Source organism: Ascaphus truei, chromosome 6 (assembly GCF_040206685.1).
Source record: "Ascaphus truei isolate aAscTru1 chromosome 6, aAscTru1.hap1, whole genome shotgun sequence".
In the NCBI taxonomy this organism is placed as follows: Eukaryota; Metazoa; Chordata; class Amphibia; order Anura; family Ascaphidae; genus Ascaphus; species Ascaphus truei.
Window position 1 is genome coordinate 54,023,312 of NC_134488.1, and position 22,672 is coordinate 54,045,983.

The window sequence follows — 22,672 nt, forward strand, 5'->3', positions numbered from 1 at the left end:
TCTGTTTTTATGATCATGTATTTCTTTTCAAAGTAATTTGTTGCTTCACCTATTTGGTATTGTATGGTCTTCCTATGTGATTGTCCCATTGTAAGGTCCTGAGATTGTTTAACAGGAGCTATAATATAGCATAAAGCACACATTATTTTCAGACATTTAAATATTCACCAGCTGTTTTTAAAGTAAGGAGAAGGACACATTGTTTACTGCTAAATAACAGAGAGAGCAAAAAGTGTTGACTAATAATGAATGTGGTTAGGTGTCCAGATGGGCGCTGGTAAGGCATCTTGCCTTTTTTTTAAAGCTCCTCTAGATTCATCTTAATAAATTGCTAGTTTTCATGGTCACTAAGTAAAAAAAGAAGAAATATAAAATGTTAGTCTTGTTAAAATATTTGTTTAAGTATATTGGTTTGTTAATGTAACCCTTTGGTGCTATTTATTTAGTATGCCGTACAACTCTGGAGATATCTGTTACTAGTTATTTATTTATTTGTGCATTAAGAGATTCATAAGGGACGATAAAATAAAAATGTAAATTTTGTATATTTTGAGGGATTTAATTTTCTTCTTAAAATGTTTTGGATGGTTTCTGCTTTTTAAAATAGGGTTAATACATTATTTGTTGGAACATTTGAAAACAAGGACATATGCTGTTTTATTATTGACCTAAAATTGAATGTGTGAATTGATCAAATCAATATTTTGTATCACTTTTAAAGCATGCTGCTTGCATTGTTATTTTTGGTCCTAAAAAATAATATGTGAACAATGTTAAAGCACAAGAATAGTATCTAAAGACTACTTTGAACCCACTGTTTCATTATATTTCTCAGCAAAATAATTTGACAAATAAAGCAGATCCTCAATTTACAAATTGTAATGCTTATCCGTATTTTTGTAGCATAGTCACAGCCCTCTTTATAGCACATGGTTCTATAACTATGATGAACAGAGAATCCTTTGATTAATTATAGATTCAGTGTCATAGTTTATATGTTTTGTTTGTTTTTAATTCTCAGTACAAACAATTATTCATATATTTCTTTTGAATATACATTTGATTTTTTTTTTTTTTTTTTTAGAAATAAACTAACTCAAAATCTTGAAAACAAACCTACCTCATGCAACTGGAATAATTCTGCCTAATGTTGACCAAAATGCTGATGTAAGACAACAAATTCAGATACTACTAGAATAAAATGCATAGAATCTGCAGCTACTGTAGCTCTTGCTTTGTCTGATGATTGTGTGGCAGAGAAACAGACAAGCCTCTACTGAGACTCCCTTAGTGATTTTGAATAACAAGCTCTGGTTATTGCCCTGTTTACGCATAGGTGCTCTGTCCATGTTTGATTGAATTTTAGATTCATTATACCAATACATTGATTTGCTTTGCTGGCTGTTTGAGTAATGAGATGCAAGGTTCAGGCCCCCCTGGGATATTCTGATAAAGAAGCTAACTCTACATCACCAATAAACAAATGTTCACATTTGGAACCTTTTAAATAAAATAAATTATTGTACAGTATACGCTGTGCAGGGCTTTGTGTTGTATTTGTAAGGTGTTAAACATGCAACCGTTTTCAGCTTTAATATATATTTTATTCACATGTTACATTTGGTTAGTTTGGAAGCTATAGGATTATATTACTCATGCTGTATTTTCATGTTTTATTAATTCTTCCTAAGTCAAATTGCTGTATTTTTGGAAAGCACCATTAGGCTTGGTCTCCTTAACTGCTGTTAAGTCAACCAGGTAACTTCCACAAAGGTCTTTTGTCTAATTGGACTACATGATTTGCATCCCTGTGTTCTGACCACCACCCTGGGGTTTGTACCAAGCAATTTCCACTGCTGCAATGCAAATTGTTGCATGCTTCTCCATTGCTCCTCCAAAACAAAAAGAGAATATCTACATTTAACAAAACAGTTCACACATAGCCCCAAAGAATGCACAGAGAGGCATTCAGTAGAGCAGATGAGCTGGAATGGAAATACCTTGTTGTGGTCTTGAAGTAGTTGCTGTGTGTAGATGAGAGGCAAATAATGCTAACCAAATGTAGTTGTAGATTATGTAGAATGTGTTTTGCTCATTCAGTGCAAAACCATCCATTAGTTTCTGTTGTGGAGATTTGCTATTGCAAAATAGAAATTTAAATATTAAATAAAAACTGTGCTATTGTAAGAATTGCTTTATAACCGATACATTGTAATTTTACATTGTGGCCTGGAACTTCAAGCAATGTGTTCAGTCTGTAATTTCTTCTTTCATATTAATTAGTAATATATTCTCCACAGCTTTTAAAGAAAACCAATAAGCAGAATGTAATTGAATAGGCACATTGTAGCCTACTTGAATATAGATTGGAAATGTTCTGAAAGCAGGTATCTTGGTAACAGCACTTACCTGATTAAAGTGAGGGAGTAGGGAACATTAGGTTAATATTTAGGTTAGACTAACTACTAGTATTAAATGTAAAGTGCTGGTTATTTTTTTTTGCTGTTTAACATTGATAAGAGAACACAATATCCCACTCGAATAATTTCTATTGGCCTTTCAAACGTATATATCTTTGCACTTGGTTACTGGTAAATCTTACTGGAATTCCATTGTCAACTCCTTGTCACGTCGGGAAGATTAGATTGTAAATTACTGGCATGTATTTTCTATGTATCATGCTGTGTTCACTGTGGCGCTATGTAAGAAAAAAATATATTGTGATTATAATTTTCTGTTCACTTGGCATTTCATTAAAACAATAATTTCCTGAGATTTACAATTTTTGATTTCTGATTGGGATTGAGTGGAAATGGGCAAATTTAGTTTCAATAAATGTGTCAACTTTAACAATGATTAGTTAAAAATTCTACTTTTTTTTAACAGACAGAGGTGGGGATTAATAGTTTTCATAAGCAGTATTGGAGTTCAATCGTTGTTAAGTGCCATATGTTCATATAGCAAGGGTGGGCAAAAATATAGGAGCCAGAGCTTAGTAAAAAGAAGGAAGGGTTGTGAGGGTTTTATTGTCATGGTGACCCCCGCCCCATCGGAGACTGTGTGTCAGTGTGTGTGTTACAGATACTCACACTATCTGTGACACACACAGAGATACAGACATACACAAACCTCTCTCCTCCCCACACCCCCACATTACCACAAGTTAAGCTGCACTTGCGCTCCACCTTCCTGGTTGGATTTAGCAGCGCAGTGCTTGCGGATCCTGCTTTGCGTTGTTGCCGGTAGTGGCAGTGACTGACAGGTCAGTCAGTACCACAACTCAGGAGCCAGTAGGGAATTTTTGCGACCAGGTGCCGGGATTTTTCCACCCCTGTCATACTGTATGTTATATTATAGTTGATGTGGAGAATTACCTGATCTCAACATAATATCTCCTTGGCTGGATTTGTTCCCACAGATTCCTAATAAAATAAAGTCTTTATTGACACACATACCTTTACAACATACATACATTTTCTTTAAAGCTGCAGTTCAAGCTGCCGTAAAAAAACAAACATTCAATATGTGCATCAATACAATCTGCACACTGACAAGTGATTAGCTAAGTTGCAGATCGATCCATTCTCCTGTAATCGATCGCTTTGCTCTGGGTTATTTAATTCAGTTATTTCTGCTAAACAGTACGCACAATGCAAAATTCTGTGTGGAAGATCATGTGACCAGGCAGTTACTAGATACAATTGGTGCACTAATAGAGAGAGGGCAGGGCTCAAGAGCCAGAGCCTGTCTCAGAAGAGGAATGGGGTGTGACTTTGTAAATGGTTTCTATAGAAACAAAAATGCTTGTTACATTAGAATACATTTAAAATGTCTTTAAAAAATGTTGGTATAAATTTGAGTTTGTGCAAATGCACTTTTAAAGGCGCAAACATGATTGTCCGGTAATAGCCTTAAAACGTTTGCCGGATTTTAGTCGAAAAATTGAGAATTTTTTCAGACTGTTGCAACTTCACTTTTTTCAGCTGTCATCACTCAGTAGTGTTCATGGAGTGTGAACGTGAACTAGTTTGCAGTGACCTAATAATAAAAGGATGCGGGTGTGACATAAATTATATTTTGAAGTATGCCAGAGGTTATAGGTACATATTTGCATGACTGTGTTCATCTTGATTTCACGTTAAAAAAAAAAAAATCTCCAATTAATACCTTTTTAAAGATTGTTGCACTATATTCTTCCCAGCCATAGTAGAAAAGGAATCAGTTTTCAAAATTGTGCAATTTTGAGCTTGGTGCGATACAAGCCCTTATTCAGTATGCAGTAATGGAGAAGAGATCAGCTCCATTCAAATGAGACTCAAATCTTCTCCGGCTCTGGGAAGCAGCTTCACAACATATTAAATAAGGGTTTAAGGGGGGGATTCCCTTAGAGCCGATGTGGAGTATCGCACCCTGATCCAACATTCAAGTCCACGACAGTTAACGCTGGATCGGGGTGCGATTTCTCTCGCATCAGCGCCTATTGAATCCCAGCATAGGTCTTAAGTGGTTTGAAGTTGTAAACACCACTGGCTGATAACATCTTATAAAGCCTTCAGTGTTTCAATAGTGGAATTCCAATATTGGTAGGGACCCTTGGTGATTGATTTGCCTTAACAGCGTGAAAACAGGATTCCGCTTTTTTTTTTTTTTTTTTTTTTTTTTTTTAAGCCATCTTTGTACTAACTGCAAAAAGAGAACAAAATAGACTTTGTTGATTTTTGTAATGCTTAAAATAAAGCCCATTCATTTATTTTCTTTATTGCCAGATGGAGATATGGAGATCTGTGTCTGACATCTGACTCACAGGGTGGTAAATAGAGTGTAGAGGGCACCGAGGTGGTGTTATTAGATTACATATGGACAGCTGAGGAGGTCTGTTGCAGGCAGACTGCTGTGAGGAGTCAGTGAAAATATGTCAGGTTAAATGTTAATTTGCATTCATGGCTTCATTTGACCTCTTGCATGAATTCCTCCCCCTGCCTCCATCCCTTTAAGACATTTATTAGAAATATAAAGTGGTTTATAGAAGATCCTTATAAAGGAATAAGATACACAGCACCTGCCTCTCTGCTCTTGTGATGAACAGATTGTGATGTGCAAATTTTACCAAAGCAAATAATAATAAGTGGCTGCACATAGCATTATATTTATGACCTCAGTGGGGTTACTAGTTTAGTATTATCTTCCACTGTTTTCTATTTCCTGTGACTATGAGCAGTCTTTATACTCCACAATCTCCAAACACAGCCAAGAGTCTAAGGCTGCATCCATAGAGGGTACAGCCGTTCGGGGTCGTGTCTATGAGCAGGCCAGTGACGTCACTGAGCTTTCGGAGCGTGTCCGCGCGGTCTGCCCCTGTATGGACGCAGCCTAAGAATATTTCAACTAAAACATTGCAAAGATGTTATCAATTCTAGATGGGAAACCCCAATTTTTCTCAAATAATCACATCTCATTCTGAAGTACTTCCCAACATAATCTGTAGATACCTGTTTGTACCTTTATATATTTATATATCAGAAAACACAAAAGCATTTACTCATAAAGTACAAAATATATATCAAATGTATAATGGACAATGCATATATAACAATATAATAAATGCATTATCCAATATCCCAAACCCATCAGATGTAGATCACTAAAACATTTCCACTGATATTGGATACACATTTTAATCCTATTTACATAAATCCTATAATTTATAAAAAGCAAGAAAAATAGTTTTCCTCATTCAACCCAGTAGGGGACATAGCATTCAATTTATTAATCCAGAATAATTATCTTTGCTTGAGGAGTTTATTTCTGTTCCTTCCCCTCCATGGTGCATGTTGTACACTCATCAAAATGTCTAGCCACCGGTGATACATCTGAATGACGTCTGATAAGACTCTTGTGTTCACCAATACGTCTCGTAAACACCTAGTAGTCTCACCAAGATAAATGTTGCCACATGGGCATTTTAGACAATATACAACACAATCAGATTGACGGTTGACATATGTCTTAATGTTGACACTTTCCCAGTTCGTGGGAGTGTTAATGCATTCCCTTTGATTACCCCATTACACTGTATGCAATGGCCATATAGTTACACGCCAGCAGGCTTATCCAACCACTTTCCAATTCGATTTTTGGAACTCGATATTTGCACGTATCATGGTCTCTTAGATTGCCTGATCTTCTGTATGACATTAGTGGCAGAAGTGGGAATGTCTGTGAAATGTTTTCATCGCTCTGGAAAATATACCAGTGCTTTTTAATTATCCTCACTACTCTGTTTGACAAAAGAGAATACGTAGATACCATAGGTATCCTATCCATCATTGTCTTACGTGATGTACTTTTTAACTATGCCCCTATCAACCAGCATCACTTTCCTTTTCAATGTATCCACCATTTCATTAGTCCTACTCTTCAAAGTAATATATTCAGTATCACAGAATTTTATAGGCACATTGAGTCCCTTTCCCAAAGAGTGCACAGTCTAATTTTGGTGCCTAAGGCACAAATAAATAAATATGCTCAAATACACTATGATCCAGGTCCACAAAATGGTGCTAAACTTTAACACACCTTTACTTCTATTAATTTAATGGGAATAAATGCGTGCTAAAGTTTAGCACTCTATTATGGATCAGGGTCTATAAGAGCTGATAGTGAGGTTTGAACCAGTATCCCCCATATTAAAGGCATTGTCCATACCACAACATAATTATCTTCCTACCTTCTATCTGTATTGCCATACACTAATTCCCAATGGAGGAATTCTCAGCAAATCTCAAAAAGTGCAATTAAAATAAAGATATGGGTTGTTTGCTACTGTAGGTCACACACAGGACGTCAGCCTTCAAAGATTTGCACAAAATCCACACCAGCTACTGCAGCTTTAGAGTATGACCTGCAGTTATAGCCATCAATTATTGCTGTGCTGGTGCTGTTATCTGTCAGTCTTATTAAAAAGACGCTTCTGAACCTTTTGTACAGCTAGGGGAAGAGGGGAGGAGGGAAGGGAGTGCTAGAGAAATTGAGAGGGGGATTTCCAATTCAGTTGTGTCACGAGAATCTCTATGATAAAGGCAAATATGCTATTTTTAAAACATTAAATATATTATTATGCAATAAGCTAATATTACAGTTATAGGATAAGTATTACAGCAATCTACTTCTATATTAATATTAGCTTAAGGGCGAGAATATTTAGCAACATGTAACACATCCTCTTATTATCAACATTTGCTTCATATGTAACGGTATGTTTAATAGTTGTGCACATTTAGTGTGTCATTAAATATAGTCTGACGCTGCACTCAGCCGTAAAACGCCATTGACTTTAATCAGGATTTATGGTCAATGTAGTGCTATCGGCCACTCTGATCATATTGCCGTAGTCCTGAGAACCTAACTGTGAAAAGCACAATAACAAGTATTACACAATATACACTAACTACACATATCCTTATTTGGAAAAGAACACTAAGGTAATTGATTTGTGTGATCATGAAGACAGTTGGTTGAAAAAAGAAATTGGAGATATGAATGCAAAATGAGAGAACTTATTTGTTATATGGCTACATTGTTGAGAAATCTATATGATGACCCATCTGATTAGGTTCAACCAAAACAGTCATGTTCAGATAGCTGGATTCATAGCTCTTGGAATCGCGGTCAGTCAGTCTCCATTGCTTAATATCCTAATACCTTCTTTTTAGATTGAATTCCAAATGCAAGCAACTTGGGAACTGATATATTAGCTTTTCAGTTCTCAGGTCACTTGCATTGGGAATTCTATATATATATATATATATATATATATATATATATATATATATATATATATACACACACACACACACACACACACACACACACACACACACACACAGATATAATGGTTCAAAAACCATTTCCCAGAATCCCTTGCTACAGTGGAAGGGCTGTGTGCTGGGTGATAATGGTGAAAGGCGCGGTTGCAGACCTGCCTAAGACATGCAGATGAGCATACAGTTGTATTTACATATATATATATATATATATATATATATATATATACAGTGTTCGACAAATCACCCAAAAATGTACTCGCGAAACCAAAAAATCTACTTGCCACCTAGTCCCGCCCCCAACCCCGCCCCTAGTCCCGCCCCCAACCCTAGTCCCGCCCCCAACCCCGCTTTAAAATAAAATATATAAATAAAATACATTTAATAAATTCCTAGTCAGAACAACATTCGTTTTTGACATAAATGTATTTATTGTATTACATTATACTACAATTAGTCCTTGTTACGTGTGTGTGTGTGTGCGTAAATGTCGGATCTAGAAATAAAAGCCTGGTGTGAATGATTAGTTTCCTGAACCCCTTAACCAGTGTCTGGATGTCCCCGCTTCACAATATCTAAAGCAGCAATCCCGCCTGGGATCTTACCTGATCCGCAGTCCCTGAATGTCCAGGTACCCTCATTCCCGCAATGTTATACATTGGAGGGGATGTGTTCCCTACCTCTCTTCTGGGTTAGGGTGGGTTCCGATGTCTTCCGTGTGAAGCTTGAGTCAGATCTGGAAGAAAGCAGTATAGGTTATTTCAGTGAAGTATAGGGCAAGTAAGATATATAGGGTAAATAAGAGATCCAGAGTGTGGGGGAGAGAAAGAGAGAGTGTGGAGGAGAGAGAGAGAGTGTGGGGGAGAGAGAGAGAGTGTGGGGGAGAGAGAGAGAGAGTGTGGGGGAGAGAGAGAGAGAGTGGGGGGAGAGAGAGAGTGGGGGGGGCAGAGAGAGAGAGTGGGGGGGAGAGAGAGAGTGGGGAGAGAGAGAGAGAGAGAGAGAGTGGGGAGAGAGAGAGAGTGGGGAGAGAGAGAGAGAGAGAGGGGGGAGAGAGAGAGTGAGTGTGGGGGAGAGAGAGTGTGGGGGAGAGAGAGAGAGAGTGTGGGGGAGAGAGAGAGAGAGTGAGTGTGGGGGAGAGAGAGAGTGTGGGGGAGAGAGAGAGAGAGTGTGGGGGAGAGAGAGAGAGTGTGTGGGGGAGAGAGCGAGAGAGAGTGTGGGGGAGAGAGAGAGAAAGAGTGGGGGAGAGAGAGAGTGGGGGGAGAGAGAGAGAGGGGAGAGAGAGAGAGAGAGAGAGAGAGAGAGAGAGAGAGAGAGAGAGAGAGAGAGAGAGATAGTGGGGGAGAGAGAGAGTGGGAGAGAGAGTGAGGGAGAGAGAGAGAGTGGGGGAGAGAGAGAGAGTGGGGGAGAGAGAGAGAGTGTGGGGGAGAGAGAGAGAGTGTGGGGGGAGAGAGAGAGAGTGTGGGGGAGAGAGAGAGAGTGTGGGGGGAGACAGAGGGGAGAAATGGTGGGTGACACACAGAGGGTGGGTGATACACAGAGTGGGGGGGGTGACTGACTGGGGGGGGTGACTGACGGGGGGAGGGGTGACTGACTGGGGGGTGACTGACTGGAAGGGGTGACTGACTGGGGGGGGGTGACTGACAGGGGGGTGACTGACTGGGGGGGGGGGTGACTGACGGGGGGGGGTGACTGACGGGGGGGGTGACTGAAGGGGGGGGGGTGACTGACTGGGGGGGGTGACTGATGGGGGGGGTGACTGATGGGGGGGGGGACTGACTGGGGGGGGGGTGACTGACTGGGGGGGTGACTGACTGTCACACACATACACATACTCACATACTCATACTCCCATACACACATACACATACTCCCATACACACATACACATACTCCCATACACACATACTGTACACATTCATTCACACACACTCTCCCACACACACACACACACAGCGGAGGAAAGGCTGCGACCAGCACCACGCTCCTCCCCCACCCGCGCCCATCTCCCGCTCGTGGGGGGGGGCAGGCCGACATCCCCCCCCCAATCAGCAGGGTGGGTGGGAGGCACGTGGCGAGGTATCCCCCAGCGGGCACCCCAGGGACAGTCAGCCCCGCCGTGGCCGCCACTGCCCTGCTCCCCTCGCCGGCATGTCCCGCAGTGCGAGGCCAAGCAGCTTTGCAGGCTGCTTCTTCCCCCAGCCCGCGGCGGCATGAAGCTTGGGGGTTGGGTAGGGGGGCAGGCCGACATCCCCCCCTCCTCATGCGGCGGCTGCGCCGTCATGAAGCTAGCTGGCGCATGGGAGGCACGTGGTGAGGGGTGAGGGCCGAGCCCCTCCCCCCGTACACCAACCGGGCTGCAGCATCGGGGACCTCCCGCCCCTGGCAGCGATCGGTGGATCAAGGGGAAGGGGACAGGAGCAGGGGAAGGAAACAGGAGCAGGGGACGGGGACAGGAACAGGGGACAGTAGGAGGGGAAGGGTACAGGAGTAGGGGACAGGAGCAGGGGACAGGAGAGCTGCTACGGTGGGGAGTAGGGAGCCATGTGGGGACCAGGGGGATCGCAGGGAAGGAGCAGAGGGGCCCCAGCATGGCGAGTACTTACCCTCCAACAGATGTCCGGGCAGAAAGAATGGCCGCTCATTGGGGGCGGGCTCATATAGAGCCTGGCCGCGCGCCCACAAAGCCTGGGAGCGCGCGCCAATCAGCTGTCAGGTAGGGGGAGTTTTTTTTATTTTTTTCAGCGCGAGCAGGGAAATTTAAAAAAAAAACACGTGTGCTGCTTGGGCCAATATTTACTCGCCCGGGGGTTAAATCCACACGCCCCGGGCGTGTAAATGTATAGGATTGTCGAACACTGTATATATATATATATAGACAATACCGTTCTGTGGCTAACGAAATGCTTTTATTTGTGCGAGCTTTCGAGATACACTGATCTCTTCTTCCTGGAAGAAGGTCCCATTCTGAGGACCGAAACGTCGGATGACTGTGGTGTTTATGATTTAATACATACTATGTTTGGACTACCTAGTGTGCTGTCTCTTTTTGCCAGCTGCCAATCTGGTGAATGTGGAATATGGTAACTATATGGGATGAGCATCTCTCTTTAAGATTTGGATGGTGTTGTGCATTGCTGGACATTATATTTATATATATATATATATATATATATATATATATATATATATATATATATATATATATATATATATATATATATATATTAGGAGGGATCTGAACGTGGAGATAGTAGTCTGGAAAGATAACAGCTACATATCTATTTGTCTCCAGGCAATGGTATAGACAAATTTAATTGAAGCTGCTGATTTGATCTTTGGTTGGGATTCAGGAAGCAGGCGGTATTGATAAATTACATCATCATGATAGCTAGCCTGGTCAATACTTTGTTATCCGAGTCTAAGGTTTCAATGCTATTGATTGAAGATAAGAAATCTCTGTCTCACTTGAGAGCAATATGTTGGCATTAACTAATATTAAGACTACTGTAAAATCTTTATCATTCCATATGAAGCCACAAATTGCTGCTTTCAGTTAACAGTATTTTGGCATCAATAGCTTTATTGAGGTAACAATAAAATATATTAAATAAGCTACAATGCACCAATGCACCAATGCAGATATTGCAAAAATGAGAATAAGATGTATTTTATTGTTCTTAGTATCTTCGTTCCCAAGTACTGTATCAGCAATTTTCTATATATGTTATACATCAATAATGAAAGTATTAGTGTATTTTACATGTCTGCATTTGGAAGTTGTTTTATCCTAGAGTATGCTTTCATTATGGGCTATACCTCCAATAGCATCTTTAGTTCAAAACTACATTCCCATTGACTTCAAAATCCTAAAGACGTATTTTTATTTTATTTTCTTTTTCTATTTCTGAGAAAAAAAATATATTAAATGGTGTTTGTAGCACCTCTTCTCTGATGACGCTGTTATAAAAAATTACATCGGCTCAGTTATAGGTGCACTTAAAGCTGCAGTTCAGTTTTTTTTTTGTTTTTTTTAAATTTATTTTTTTACTTCAATAGTTTCATGTGGGCAATCTCTAATTACCTAAAGAACTGTATAGCTGCCAGTCAATTCGTTCTCCATGTATTGATAGGCGAAATTTGGTGACATAATTAGAGCTGGCATATGTTTTTATTTGCTTCTGTCAGTCAGTGGAAGCTCATGAATATTCATGAGCACTCCTGCACTGACATGTTCTAGAGGGAGGGCAGGGCTGACAAAGGGGTGTGCCAGAGCTTGTGACAGGACATGAAGGGGCTGTGCCTTAGCAAATGGCTGTTAAAATAGAATACAAGAAAATTGGTCTTTCAAAGTTGTTTTTTCTTACTACAGAACTGATCTATTAAAAAACACACACATGCAGGATATTGACTGAACTGCAGCTTTAATGGTAGCACAGTGGAATTTCATATGTGTTTAGTTGGGGGACACTGATCTGGTGCCTGTGATGAGTAGTTAATGTGGTTCCTTCCACTACTTACGAGTCCAAGCAGATAGAGAAAATCAACTGAAGGGTTGAAAAGAAGTAATTGCAGTGCAGGCCATGATCTACTATCCTTTATGCACACCAAGGAAAAGAGGGACAGAGCTTCTTTGCCAAAAAATATCACTTCACTAAAGTGGTTGCTAACCTTTACATGTCACGCTGCAAGGTCATGTGGCCCATTATATACTAAACATTTTTTTGTCTATGGCCCTTTATATTCTCCCAATTCTGGCAAAATCGGCAAAATTCAGAAGACATTGTCGACATTTGCTTAACGTCGAGCAATGCAAACATGAAAAAAAAAACGCGAAAAACAGAAAATACAATTTGATAAGCAAACTTGAAGACATTCCCACATCTCTACAAAAGACATTCCCACATGCAGTAAAAATAATAATGATATTAAGTCCATTACACTTGCGAGGTGATGCATTATCATGGAGAAAGTAAGAATTGAAATTTGTTTTAATGCGGTTCTCCATTTTCAGCTTTCATTTACATCAATGTAAGAAAGTATCCTACATTTTACAATTGTTAGCTAGAATAGTTTAAGCCACTTTTTTGGCACACATACAATATAAAAAATGAATGCACAATGGTGCAGTATTTGATACATCTCATTATAAACTGTGGGTCATATACCGTCCCTAACTCTTCCCTTTAAAAGTTCCCGAGTTGCAAAATAACACACGTCCCAAATCTTGGATCAAAGATCTTGGTGAATTGACACAGAGACACAAGATGAAAATTATGCAATTTGCATCACTTTTGGTTCCAAATTTGTCTTTATATATCACACTCTTTGGGGGTCATGCTATAAAGTCTGGATTGGCTGTTCATACTGTTTTTGGCTGAAAATCCCCATTCATTTCAATGGGGATGTTCAGACGCTAACGTCCCGAATGACTATTTTGGAGTATCCTCTCTAAGGGGTTCATGCATCAAGTTTCGGTAAGGGTTATCACACCCGTTTTGGCGTTAACTCATAATGACTTGAAATGAAGGTAATTCCAGAAAAGGTGCAATAACTGGTACCGGCACTTGATACATGTTCTCCTTAGAAAGGATGAGGGGCCTTATGGTCAAGGTCTCCCTGCCTGCAAAACGTGGGCAAAACCAGCATGATGTTTAGCAAAAGAAAATGCTATTGGAAGTGATTGGACTTTTTATTTGGTAAAAAGGCACTGGTATGAGATGAAGAGGTTTGGGAGAGGTACTGTACATACAGGTGCGCCGACGAGTATTCTAAAACTTGCCTTGGAAAATCTGGGGCTATCACCGACAAGATCCGGGTACATGCTGGGCACATGCTGCAAACATTTCAGTGACATTTCTGCAGAGACTAATGGCCCATTGGATTAACACAGCAGGGGTCCCTGGCAGCAATATAAACGGAAAAAACGGGAAAAGTGCACTGAGTTGCAGAATAGAAATTTATATGCAATTAAAAAGTCCCACAAGGTGGACTAACAATTTAAACAATAACAATAAAATACCAATGTGAACTTACAACTAGCTATGGTGTGAGACAGATAACCGGGAGATCCGGAAGTATAGCTGTCGGATTAGATGGTGCAGGTCCGGACACGTAGTGCTCCGTCGGCTGTAGAATCCTCTATCCAACCGGTTCGTGTCTGCACCAATTGAAGCTTACGTAGCAGCCCCTTCTGACCTCTGCGCATTTCGCACTGCGTGCTTTGTCAGTGACGTGAGTTTCTATTGGTACAGAGACTAACTAGTTGGAGAGAGGATTCTAAAGCCGACGGGGCACTCCAGGTCTCACGCCACAAATAGTTGTAAGTTCACATTGTTATTTTATTGTTATTGTTTAAATTGTTAGTCCACATTTGTGGGACTTTTTTATTGCATATAAATTTATATTCTGCTACTCAGTGTGCTTTTTCCGTCCTTCCTCTCCCACATTATTTCTAGTATTTCACAAGCTTTCCCTCCCACTAGAAACAGTTTGCATATGATTCCAAAAAAATATGAAAATAGTTTAGAGTTTTTGGGGGCTTTTCTACAACATTCATGGGCTTATTTTTGTATTTGTAATTACATATGTTACATATTACAGAATGTATTTATTATTGCAGAAGTTACATATTAGTTTATTATTTAATCTTCCTTATAATCAGACCACGATATACACATTTCTTTTTCAAGTCCGCATTAAACATCTAGAAAAACAAATAACTATAACGCATATAAGTGCATGACAGTTTTGCAAAGACAGAGAGTGTGATATTTTGCAATTTTTCAATTATGGTTATATATAGGCCTATTATTATTAGTGATTGGAGAAAGTTGCAAAAACATCTGCATTGAATCTCTTTCAAAGTACAGTATGTCAGGTCGTTTTACCAAGCTTGGGAAACCAAAAGATATTACAAATTTTCACAAATCTACTTTTGTGTGAGCCCTGTATCTCTAGAACTGAACATTTTCTTTAACTGATTGTTCACCAAGTCAGAGTGTGATAGTGTGTATCTGTAAAGTGCTAGGATTCCCTTTTTATGAATGAACCTACATTGTAACCGTTTTAGCCTGCCACATTACTACATGGCTGTGTGTGTGCATTCTGTGTTTGTCAAATGATATAAAGAAATGTCAGAATTCCGTTATCATATTTATGTGCATTCAAATTTTCATTATTGCAACTTGAAAACAGTCATCTCTATGACTAAATATATACTAAAAATAGGCTTCCGCTATTAATAGCATTCATAGATGACGGCTCTTTGGCACTGTAGCATATACAGTATTTGCGCTGTGCTCTGTCTCAGGTGCTGAAAATGCAGTTTTCCTAGTATTTTAAATTGCATAAAATGTTAATGTTGACACAAATATACCTTAGAATAAAAATGTGATTAAATTGAGCTGGGTTATGTGGTCAAGTTACTCATTGCTTCAAAGTTGCAGTCACGTAATTGGAGTAAACTAACAGCAATTAAATGTTAAGTATGAAAAGTCTTAAATCTTGATCCTTTTTTCAAGTTTACATTATATTGGGGATGGATTATCAATAATTACCAATAACCTCTCTTATAGAATAAATGCTCAGAAGATAAATGAGATAAACTACTTGTCTGTTTTTTTTTAGAGGGAATTAATCACAATGTTTAACCAATTATCTATCACTGGCATTGGTACTTATTTGTTCTACTTATGACTACCCCTTCAGGCCAACAATATAGATATTGTTCAATAGCTCAATTACTGTGTTGTTTTAAATATGACATGTAAAGGGTTTCTATGAGGTTACATAGTTACATAGTAGGTTAAATTATTTATGCTAAAACATTTGTTTATAATTGAGCGTACAATCTTTTGAGTTATAGCATTTATAGTAATTAAAAATGAATCAATTTATGTTACCCGTCATCTATATGTCTTCCAGAGATCTGATTGAAAGTTAATTGGTGATCCTTAATTTGGATTAGTAATCATTAAGATTTGTTTAACATCCTCCGTTGCATTGTAATTGGATACAGAATTCTTAGAGGTATATTTATGAAATAGAGATCTGTACATTGGTCCCCAAATACTCCTAAAATCTGATATTAATAACTGCAGACCTTTTTGTAGCTACTGATAATGTATATGTTTTAATGCATCCCCTCTCCCCTATTATCTTTGCCAGGATCTAGACCTCGGCTGGAGGACTTTCCTCCACGAATAGTTGAACACCCCTCTGATCACATCGTCTCAAAGGGGGAACCAGCCACACTGAACTGTAAAGCAGAAGGACGCCCCACTCCTATTATAGAGTGGTACAAGGATGGAGAAAGGGTAGAAACGGACAAAGAAGATCCCCGGTCACATCGTATGCTGCTGCCCAGTGGCTCACTCTTCTTCCTCCGTATCGTTCATGGCAGGCGGAGTAGACCTGATGAGGGAATATATGTCTGTGTTGCGAGAAACTATCTGGGAGAGGCCGTCAGCCGAAATGCATCACTGGAAGTCGCAAGTAGGTTTTGTGTTAGCATTATTATGTTAACATTTTTCGTCAACATGTTTTACTGAAAAAAATCATCAGAAAACAGCTTAAAGAAGTGATATGTCCTACAACCATAGTGTGATAGTGACAGTGACATTTCAAAGGGGAAATCTGAGTAATTTGTCCTTTTTTTTAACCAAAATCTGACACCTATAAGTATTTTTAAATACTTTTATCAAAGTTATTTGTAATCATGGTGAAATAGTACCCTATGCTGGCCTTTTTGTCTTCCTTGTCCATGGTACTGTACATGTCCCCCACTCCTCTGCTTTGTTAATACAAGTCGTTTGTGGATATTGCGAGACATATCCAGTTCCAGGGTCTGAATTTGGGATTATATCGCTTGATTCATTTGTATGTTCTCATTTAAAAAATTATTTTGCTGTATTACATTTACTTATTTTTGTTATAATATTAACACATTATTTGCACTATTCTGTTATATAAAACACGGATATCACTTGTGCACTGCTAAGACTTGGGAGTGGGTTGACTTTCTCTGCCTGCTCTCACTGTCTGCTCAACAAGAGTTTGCACAGGCAGAGAACCCCTCTCTAGCTTCAACTGTTTTTATTGGTTCTCTGAAAAGGACTGAGTGGGCTAAGGCATTGGTGCCCAACTCCAGTCCTCAAGCCCCCCTCCCCAGGTCAGGTTTTCCCGATCCCCCAGCTTCAGCACAGGTGACTTAATGAGAGGCTCAGTCTGTAACTGATTGAGCCACCCGCGCTGAAGCTGGGATATCCTGAAACCCCGACCTGAGGACTGGAATTGAGAAACCCTGGGCTATGGTTAAAGAAAACATGATTGCCACACCCTTAATCCCCCCCCTCCCCTCCCCCATGCAGAAATGCATTTAGTAATTAATTTCCTGAAAACTACAGAAAACATTTTTACTTCAACAAAGTTAGATTAGGTTAAGGAAGCCAATCGGATTGTTAAAAGATTTTTGTGGATTGCACCTTTAAGATTCAGTGCACAGTCAAATGATTCAGTATTCTGTAGTTTTTATCTTATTCCTATAATTAGAAATACAGTGTATGCAAACCATTAGATTTTTTAATAAGAAATTTGACCTTCATTTAATTTTCTCTGCCATTCTCGCCCTTCTAACAACAAACCCTGACTAAACTGCCAGACAGGCATTCTCCATTCCTGCACTTGTTCCTCTGGATGAGATCTCACACTCTCGTAGACTTCCTTCACTACAAATGTATCCTATCCTGTTTCAACTCTGCTCTCTCTCAGGCTAAACAAACCTACCTTTTTTCACTAATCAACACCCCCAAGTCTAACCCACACTGACTCTTTTCTGTCTTTGACTCTACTCAGAACACCATCTATTACCTGTTTTTCTTCCTTCATTTCACCTCAAAAATTTGCTGACTATTTCAAGACAAATGTGGATTCCATTCGTCAAGACATCCCCCGTGTATCCTCCTCACATTCTACACCTCTTTCTAACTCTCCTTTACTCTGCCTGCCTCAACCATTTTTCCGCTGTCACAGAGGAGGATGTGTCCCTGCTGATCTCCTCTTTTCTCTCTCTTTACGATTTGCCCTCTTGTCCCCAATCCCTCCCATCTCTTCAAGCCTCTGGCTCCTACTCAAATCCCTATGCTCACACATATTTTCAACTCCTCCCTTTACTTTGCTACCTTTCCCTCCTGCTTAAAAGACGCAACCGTTATACACTTACTCAAAAACAGCAAGCTTGACCCTACCTGCCTCTCTAACTATCATCCTGTCTCCCTCCTTCCTTTTGCTTCTAAGTTCCTTGAATGCCTTATATTCTCTCGTTTTGCTCCATTTTCTCACTTTCTATTCTCTTCTGCAATCTGGCTCCCACACTGCTCACTCCACAGAAACAGCCCTCACTAAAATAACTAATGACCTCAACCTGCCAAAGACAATGGTCATTAAACTCTGCTCATATTACTCAACCTCTCTGCAGCCTTTGATACTGTGGACCACCCTCTTCTCCTTCACATTTCCCATTTTCTCGGTATCAGTAACAGAGCTCTATCCGGGATTTCCTCTTACTCTCTCATCGTACTTGCAGTGTCTTGTTTGCTAACACCTCCTTCTCCTCCTCTGTCGATCTCTCTGTGGGTGTACCACAGGGGTCTGTCCTGTAACCTTTTCTCTTTACGTACTGTCTCTAGGTTGACCTTATCACATCTCTTGGGTTCAAATATCAACTTTATGCTGATGGCCAGAGATGGGCAAATATTTTGTTGTGTATTTGAATTCATTTCGAATCGTCCGGTTCCTTTGGTCCGCAGATTTCTGCGAATCAGTCTCAAAAACGACGATTCGCCTTTTCCGGAATTTTTTTTTATCACTGACAATCTACTGTAGGATTTTTAGAATCCAATCTCCGAATTCCACAATCTGCTGGAGGATTCTAAAATCTACTAGCGGATTGTGGAATCCACGGATTGAATTCTAAAAATCCTCCAGCAGATTGTATCCAATGGCGGTTTTGGATTCATTCGCACGGATTGAAAATGGAACAATCCGTCGACAGATTTTACACCACGAAACGGATTTTGAATGGAAAGCTCGGGAAATTAAAGGAAACAGATTGACAGTTTCGCCCATCTCTACTGATGACACATTTACTTTTCTGCCCCTGACCTTACACCTGCTGTACAGACAAAAGTCTCTGAATGTCTCTCCAGTATATCATCCTGGATGGCCCTTCGCCGACTCAAACTTAACATATCAAAGACAGAACTCCTCATTCTCCCTCCCAAGCCTGGCCCTACTGCCCCCTTCTACATTACTGTTAGCAGGACCATCATACACCTAGTATCACAAGCACACTGCCTAGGTGTCACATTTTACTCCTCCCACACATTCTCTTCTCACATTCACAATGTAGCTAAAACCTGTTGTTTTTTCCTCTGTAATGTTGCAAAGATACACACTTTCCTCTGTTGCTGTTGTAACGGGTTTTCTGAACTGGCCTGACCCACCCAATCTCATATTGGCCCCTGTGGTCTAACCAGTCCCCATTACAGTGTGATGTCTGGTGGTGCACCTGTTGGCAACAGGACTCCTGAGTCTCCCGCATTATGGTGTGTGGGGATTTGCCAACCCAAACAGGCAGCTGAGGTAGTGTCCTGAGTCCTACCTATATCCAGTGCAGCGCCTCCACCTCATCAGGATCCCAGCGTGAGCTTGTGGATGGTCCTGGTGAGGAACTCCTCTGTGGTGCAGCCCCCTGTGTAATCACTCCACACTTACACACGAGGGTTTCTTTTATCAGAGTCATCTTAATTGGTACGGTGGGCCAACTGCCCTCCACAATGGGGTGTCTTCAGCCCTCCATTGTTCACCGTACTTCCCTTTGAAAGGTAATGTCCTCCTAATGTAGGGATTCCCTATCCCCGCAGGGATATCTATTCTGTGCCAGGTCCCTGGTCACAGTCTCCTTATTCAGCTAATATATCATAACCACTTCTCAAACTACTCCTCCTCCTCCTAATCACTTGGCAACTCCTTCTCTCAACTAACTTTTGAATCAGTGCTGTACCTTATGTATCCTCTGGGGGCTGGCACAACTCTGACATCACTAACCATGGAGTCAGAGCCTGTGACCACTCCCATCCATACATAGGGCACCTCACCAGGGTGTGAGGGCAAACCTCCATGATTACTGCTGGCATGCCCATAACTTACCATGCCTTACTGTCAGCAGGAGAGATGACTGCAGCCATTTTACAGCATGGTTACACTGTACTTCTAAAACTCTTAACACTGGCCCTCATTCTCTCCCGTCCCGACTATTATAACCTTCTGCTTTCTGGCCTTCCTGCCTCTCACCTGTCTCCCCAATCTATCCTAAACACTGCTGCTAGAATCACTTTACTCTCTCCTAAATCTGTCTCAGCGTCTCTTCTGCTGAAATCCCTCTCCTGGCTTCCTATCAAATCCTGCATTACACACAAACTTCTCCTCCTCACTTTTAAGGCTATACACTCTTCTGCCCCTCCTTAAATCTCAGCCTTAATTTCTCGCTATACACCATCCCGACTCTTGCATTCTGCTCAATAATGTCTTCTGTCTTCCCCTTTTTGTATCTTAAGCCCTCTCCCACCTAAAACCTTTCTCACTCACTAACCCACACCTCTGGAATGCCCTTCTCCTCAGTATTCGATCAGCACCCTGCCTTGCCACTTTTAAGACCCATCTTAAAACACACATCTCTAACAAGGCATATGGGTAGCTCAGTGGCTGATATTATACACTGCATACATGGCCCCTTGCAGACGGACTTACCAGGACACCCTCCTCCTGTTTATGTACGTTCTTCCTACACACCACTTAGATTGTAAGCTCTTTGGGACAGGAACTCCTTTTCCTAATGTTACTTTTATGTCTCAAGCACTTAGTCCCATTGTGTGTTATATTATTGTCATGTGTATTACTACTGTGAAGCATTATGCAGATAGATTGCGCTATATAAATAAAGATATACATACATTCAATAAAGCAGCAGAACAGGCTGCATTGCAGTTTAATTTTTTTCTTTTTAAATATAGGTTTGAAGCAGGGGGTCTCCGGATCTGAACTGTGTTCATTTCAGCTCCGGGGATCCCCTGCTTCCATAGATACTTCCCTCCATAGTGGTGCCATGGAGGCAGAGAAATAGTGTGCCTAACATAATGGCGGCTTTAAATATCCTTCATCATGCGGGCCAATAGGAAGTCGTGGCTGCTTCCAGCATGATCGGGACATTTAAACTTCCCAAGGATACAGGCACCGCTGTGGAGGTAAGTATCTCGGAAGCAGTTTTTTTTTAACGCAATGCAGCCTGTTCTGCTGTTTTAATGTAATGAAGGGCAAAATTCCTATGAAAAAGCAGTAGAATTTATGGGGGTTTTTTTTTTGTACTTTGTGCTTCCTAATGAATATTATTATATGAATTAGAGATTCACAAAGCTCAGATGAACACATTTCTTTTTACGTTATGTGGTTTTGGGCTGGCTAGATTTGAATTTGAACCACTGTGTGCCTGGAGCCAGGTGGATGTCAGGGGTATTTCTCCCCTTGCGGGGCCTTCATGCTGTTTTTCTTACTCCAGCCTCCTGCCAAGAGCTACAAGGACAATGTGCGCTTGTTTGTCTGTGCACATTAAGAGAGCTGTAAAATAGCTTGCAGATGGTGTTGCTCATTAGGACTCCACTAAAAGCAGCTAAAACAAAGTATTATACTCAAGCATACCTGTGCTTTGTAGGAAATTTAGAGTGTTCTCTTCCTGCTTGGAAAACTTGTAGAGGTTGTTAATGTTTAATGAGTAACATGGGGAAACGAAACCGAAGTATATATGCTCAGTTTCTTGGTTAATTAAACTCTAGTCTCTAACCTCATTTTTTTTTCTTTGATTATAGCCTTGCTCTTATAAACTTCGGAGATTATGCATACATTTTTATTTGCAATAATGTATTCAAAGAGCTAGGCTATCTTGCCTAACCTTCCCTGCCCTGTTAGGGTATTTAAACAAAGCTATTACTTTGTCGTTGCGCATGCACCAGTCTAGACAGTTTATACAAAAGATGTGAATATGTCTAGGTTTGTATATATTTATACTTTCATGTTGCACAATACAGAAGGTATTCAATATGTGTGTCATATTACCAGTATATATAACAGTCTTTTAGTGCCTTTTAGCAGTTGTGCTTATCAACCATAAGCCACATCTCGCAATATGTTTTCTAAGGTCTGCAAAGGAATAACGAGTGGTTAAAACACAGAAATGAAGCAGGTGACATTGTTCCCCCAGAGAGCAAACCATATTCAATTATAACTCTGAATATTACAGAGTTCAGTAGGACCCAATGATGATGCTAACACAGTGTATCACTAGTTTTCTCAACTATTTACACAAAGGCCCTATTCAATATTCTGTGAAGACGGCCTCCCCGTGCTGGGGAATGATCTAAATCAAATTAAATGCAGGAGACTAAAATCTCCAGCACACTAAAATCTCAAGCACAGAAAAGGCAAGTCTACCGCATGTTGAAAAGGGAAAGAATAATGAAAGGATCTTTGAACATTATTAATAATAATAGCAATAATAGTCTTAAGTAGTTTGTCATATAGTGCTGGAGTGCACGACAATTTAAATTGCAGCCGAGCTACTTTCCCTGTAATCTAATGTTTCACACATATTACTGTGATGAGGTGACTTGTAAATGATCACAATGAGATTTCAGTTCAAATGTACGATTAGTTTGACAAATTCAGCTTCTAATTATATTAAATATATAAAGAAAGATTCAAGAGTTGCAAAATGTTAAATATCTAGCATTTCTGATTTT

At 40.2% G+C, this 22,672-nt stretch overlaps 1 protein-coding gene across 4 annotated transcripts in view; it reads left to right on the forward strand.

Moving 5' to 3' along the window:
• The window catches only part of ROBO3 (roundabout guidance receptor 3), a 223,843-nt gene that overhangs the window by 29,721 nt on the left and 171,450 nt on the right, over window positions 1-22,672 (forward strand). For all 4 annotated transcript variants that reach the window (XM_075604305.1, XM_075604306.1, XM_075604304.1 and 1 more), the window contains one exon: window positions 15,990-16,316. In XM_075604305.1, coding sequence (XP_075460420.1) covers window positions 16,175-16,316 — 142 coding nt within the window. In that variant the 5' untranslated portion in view covers window positions 15,990-16,174. The remainder of the gene's footprint in view (window positions 1-15,989; window positions 16,317-22,672) is intronic.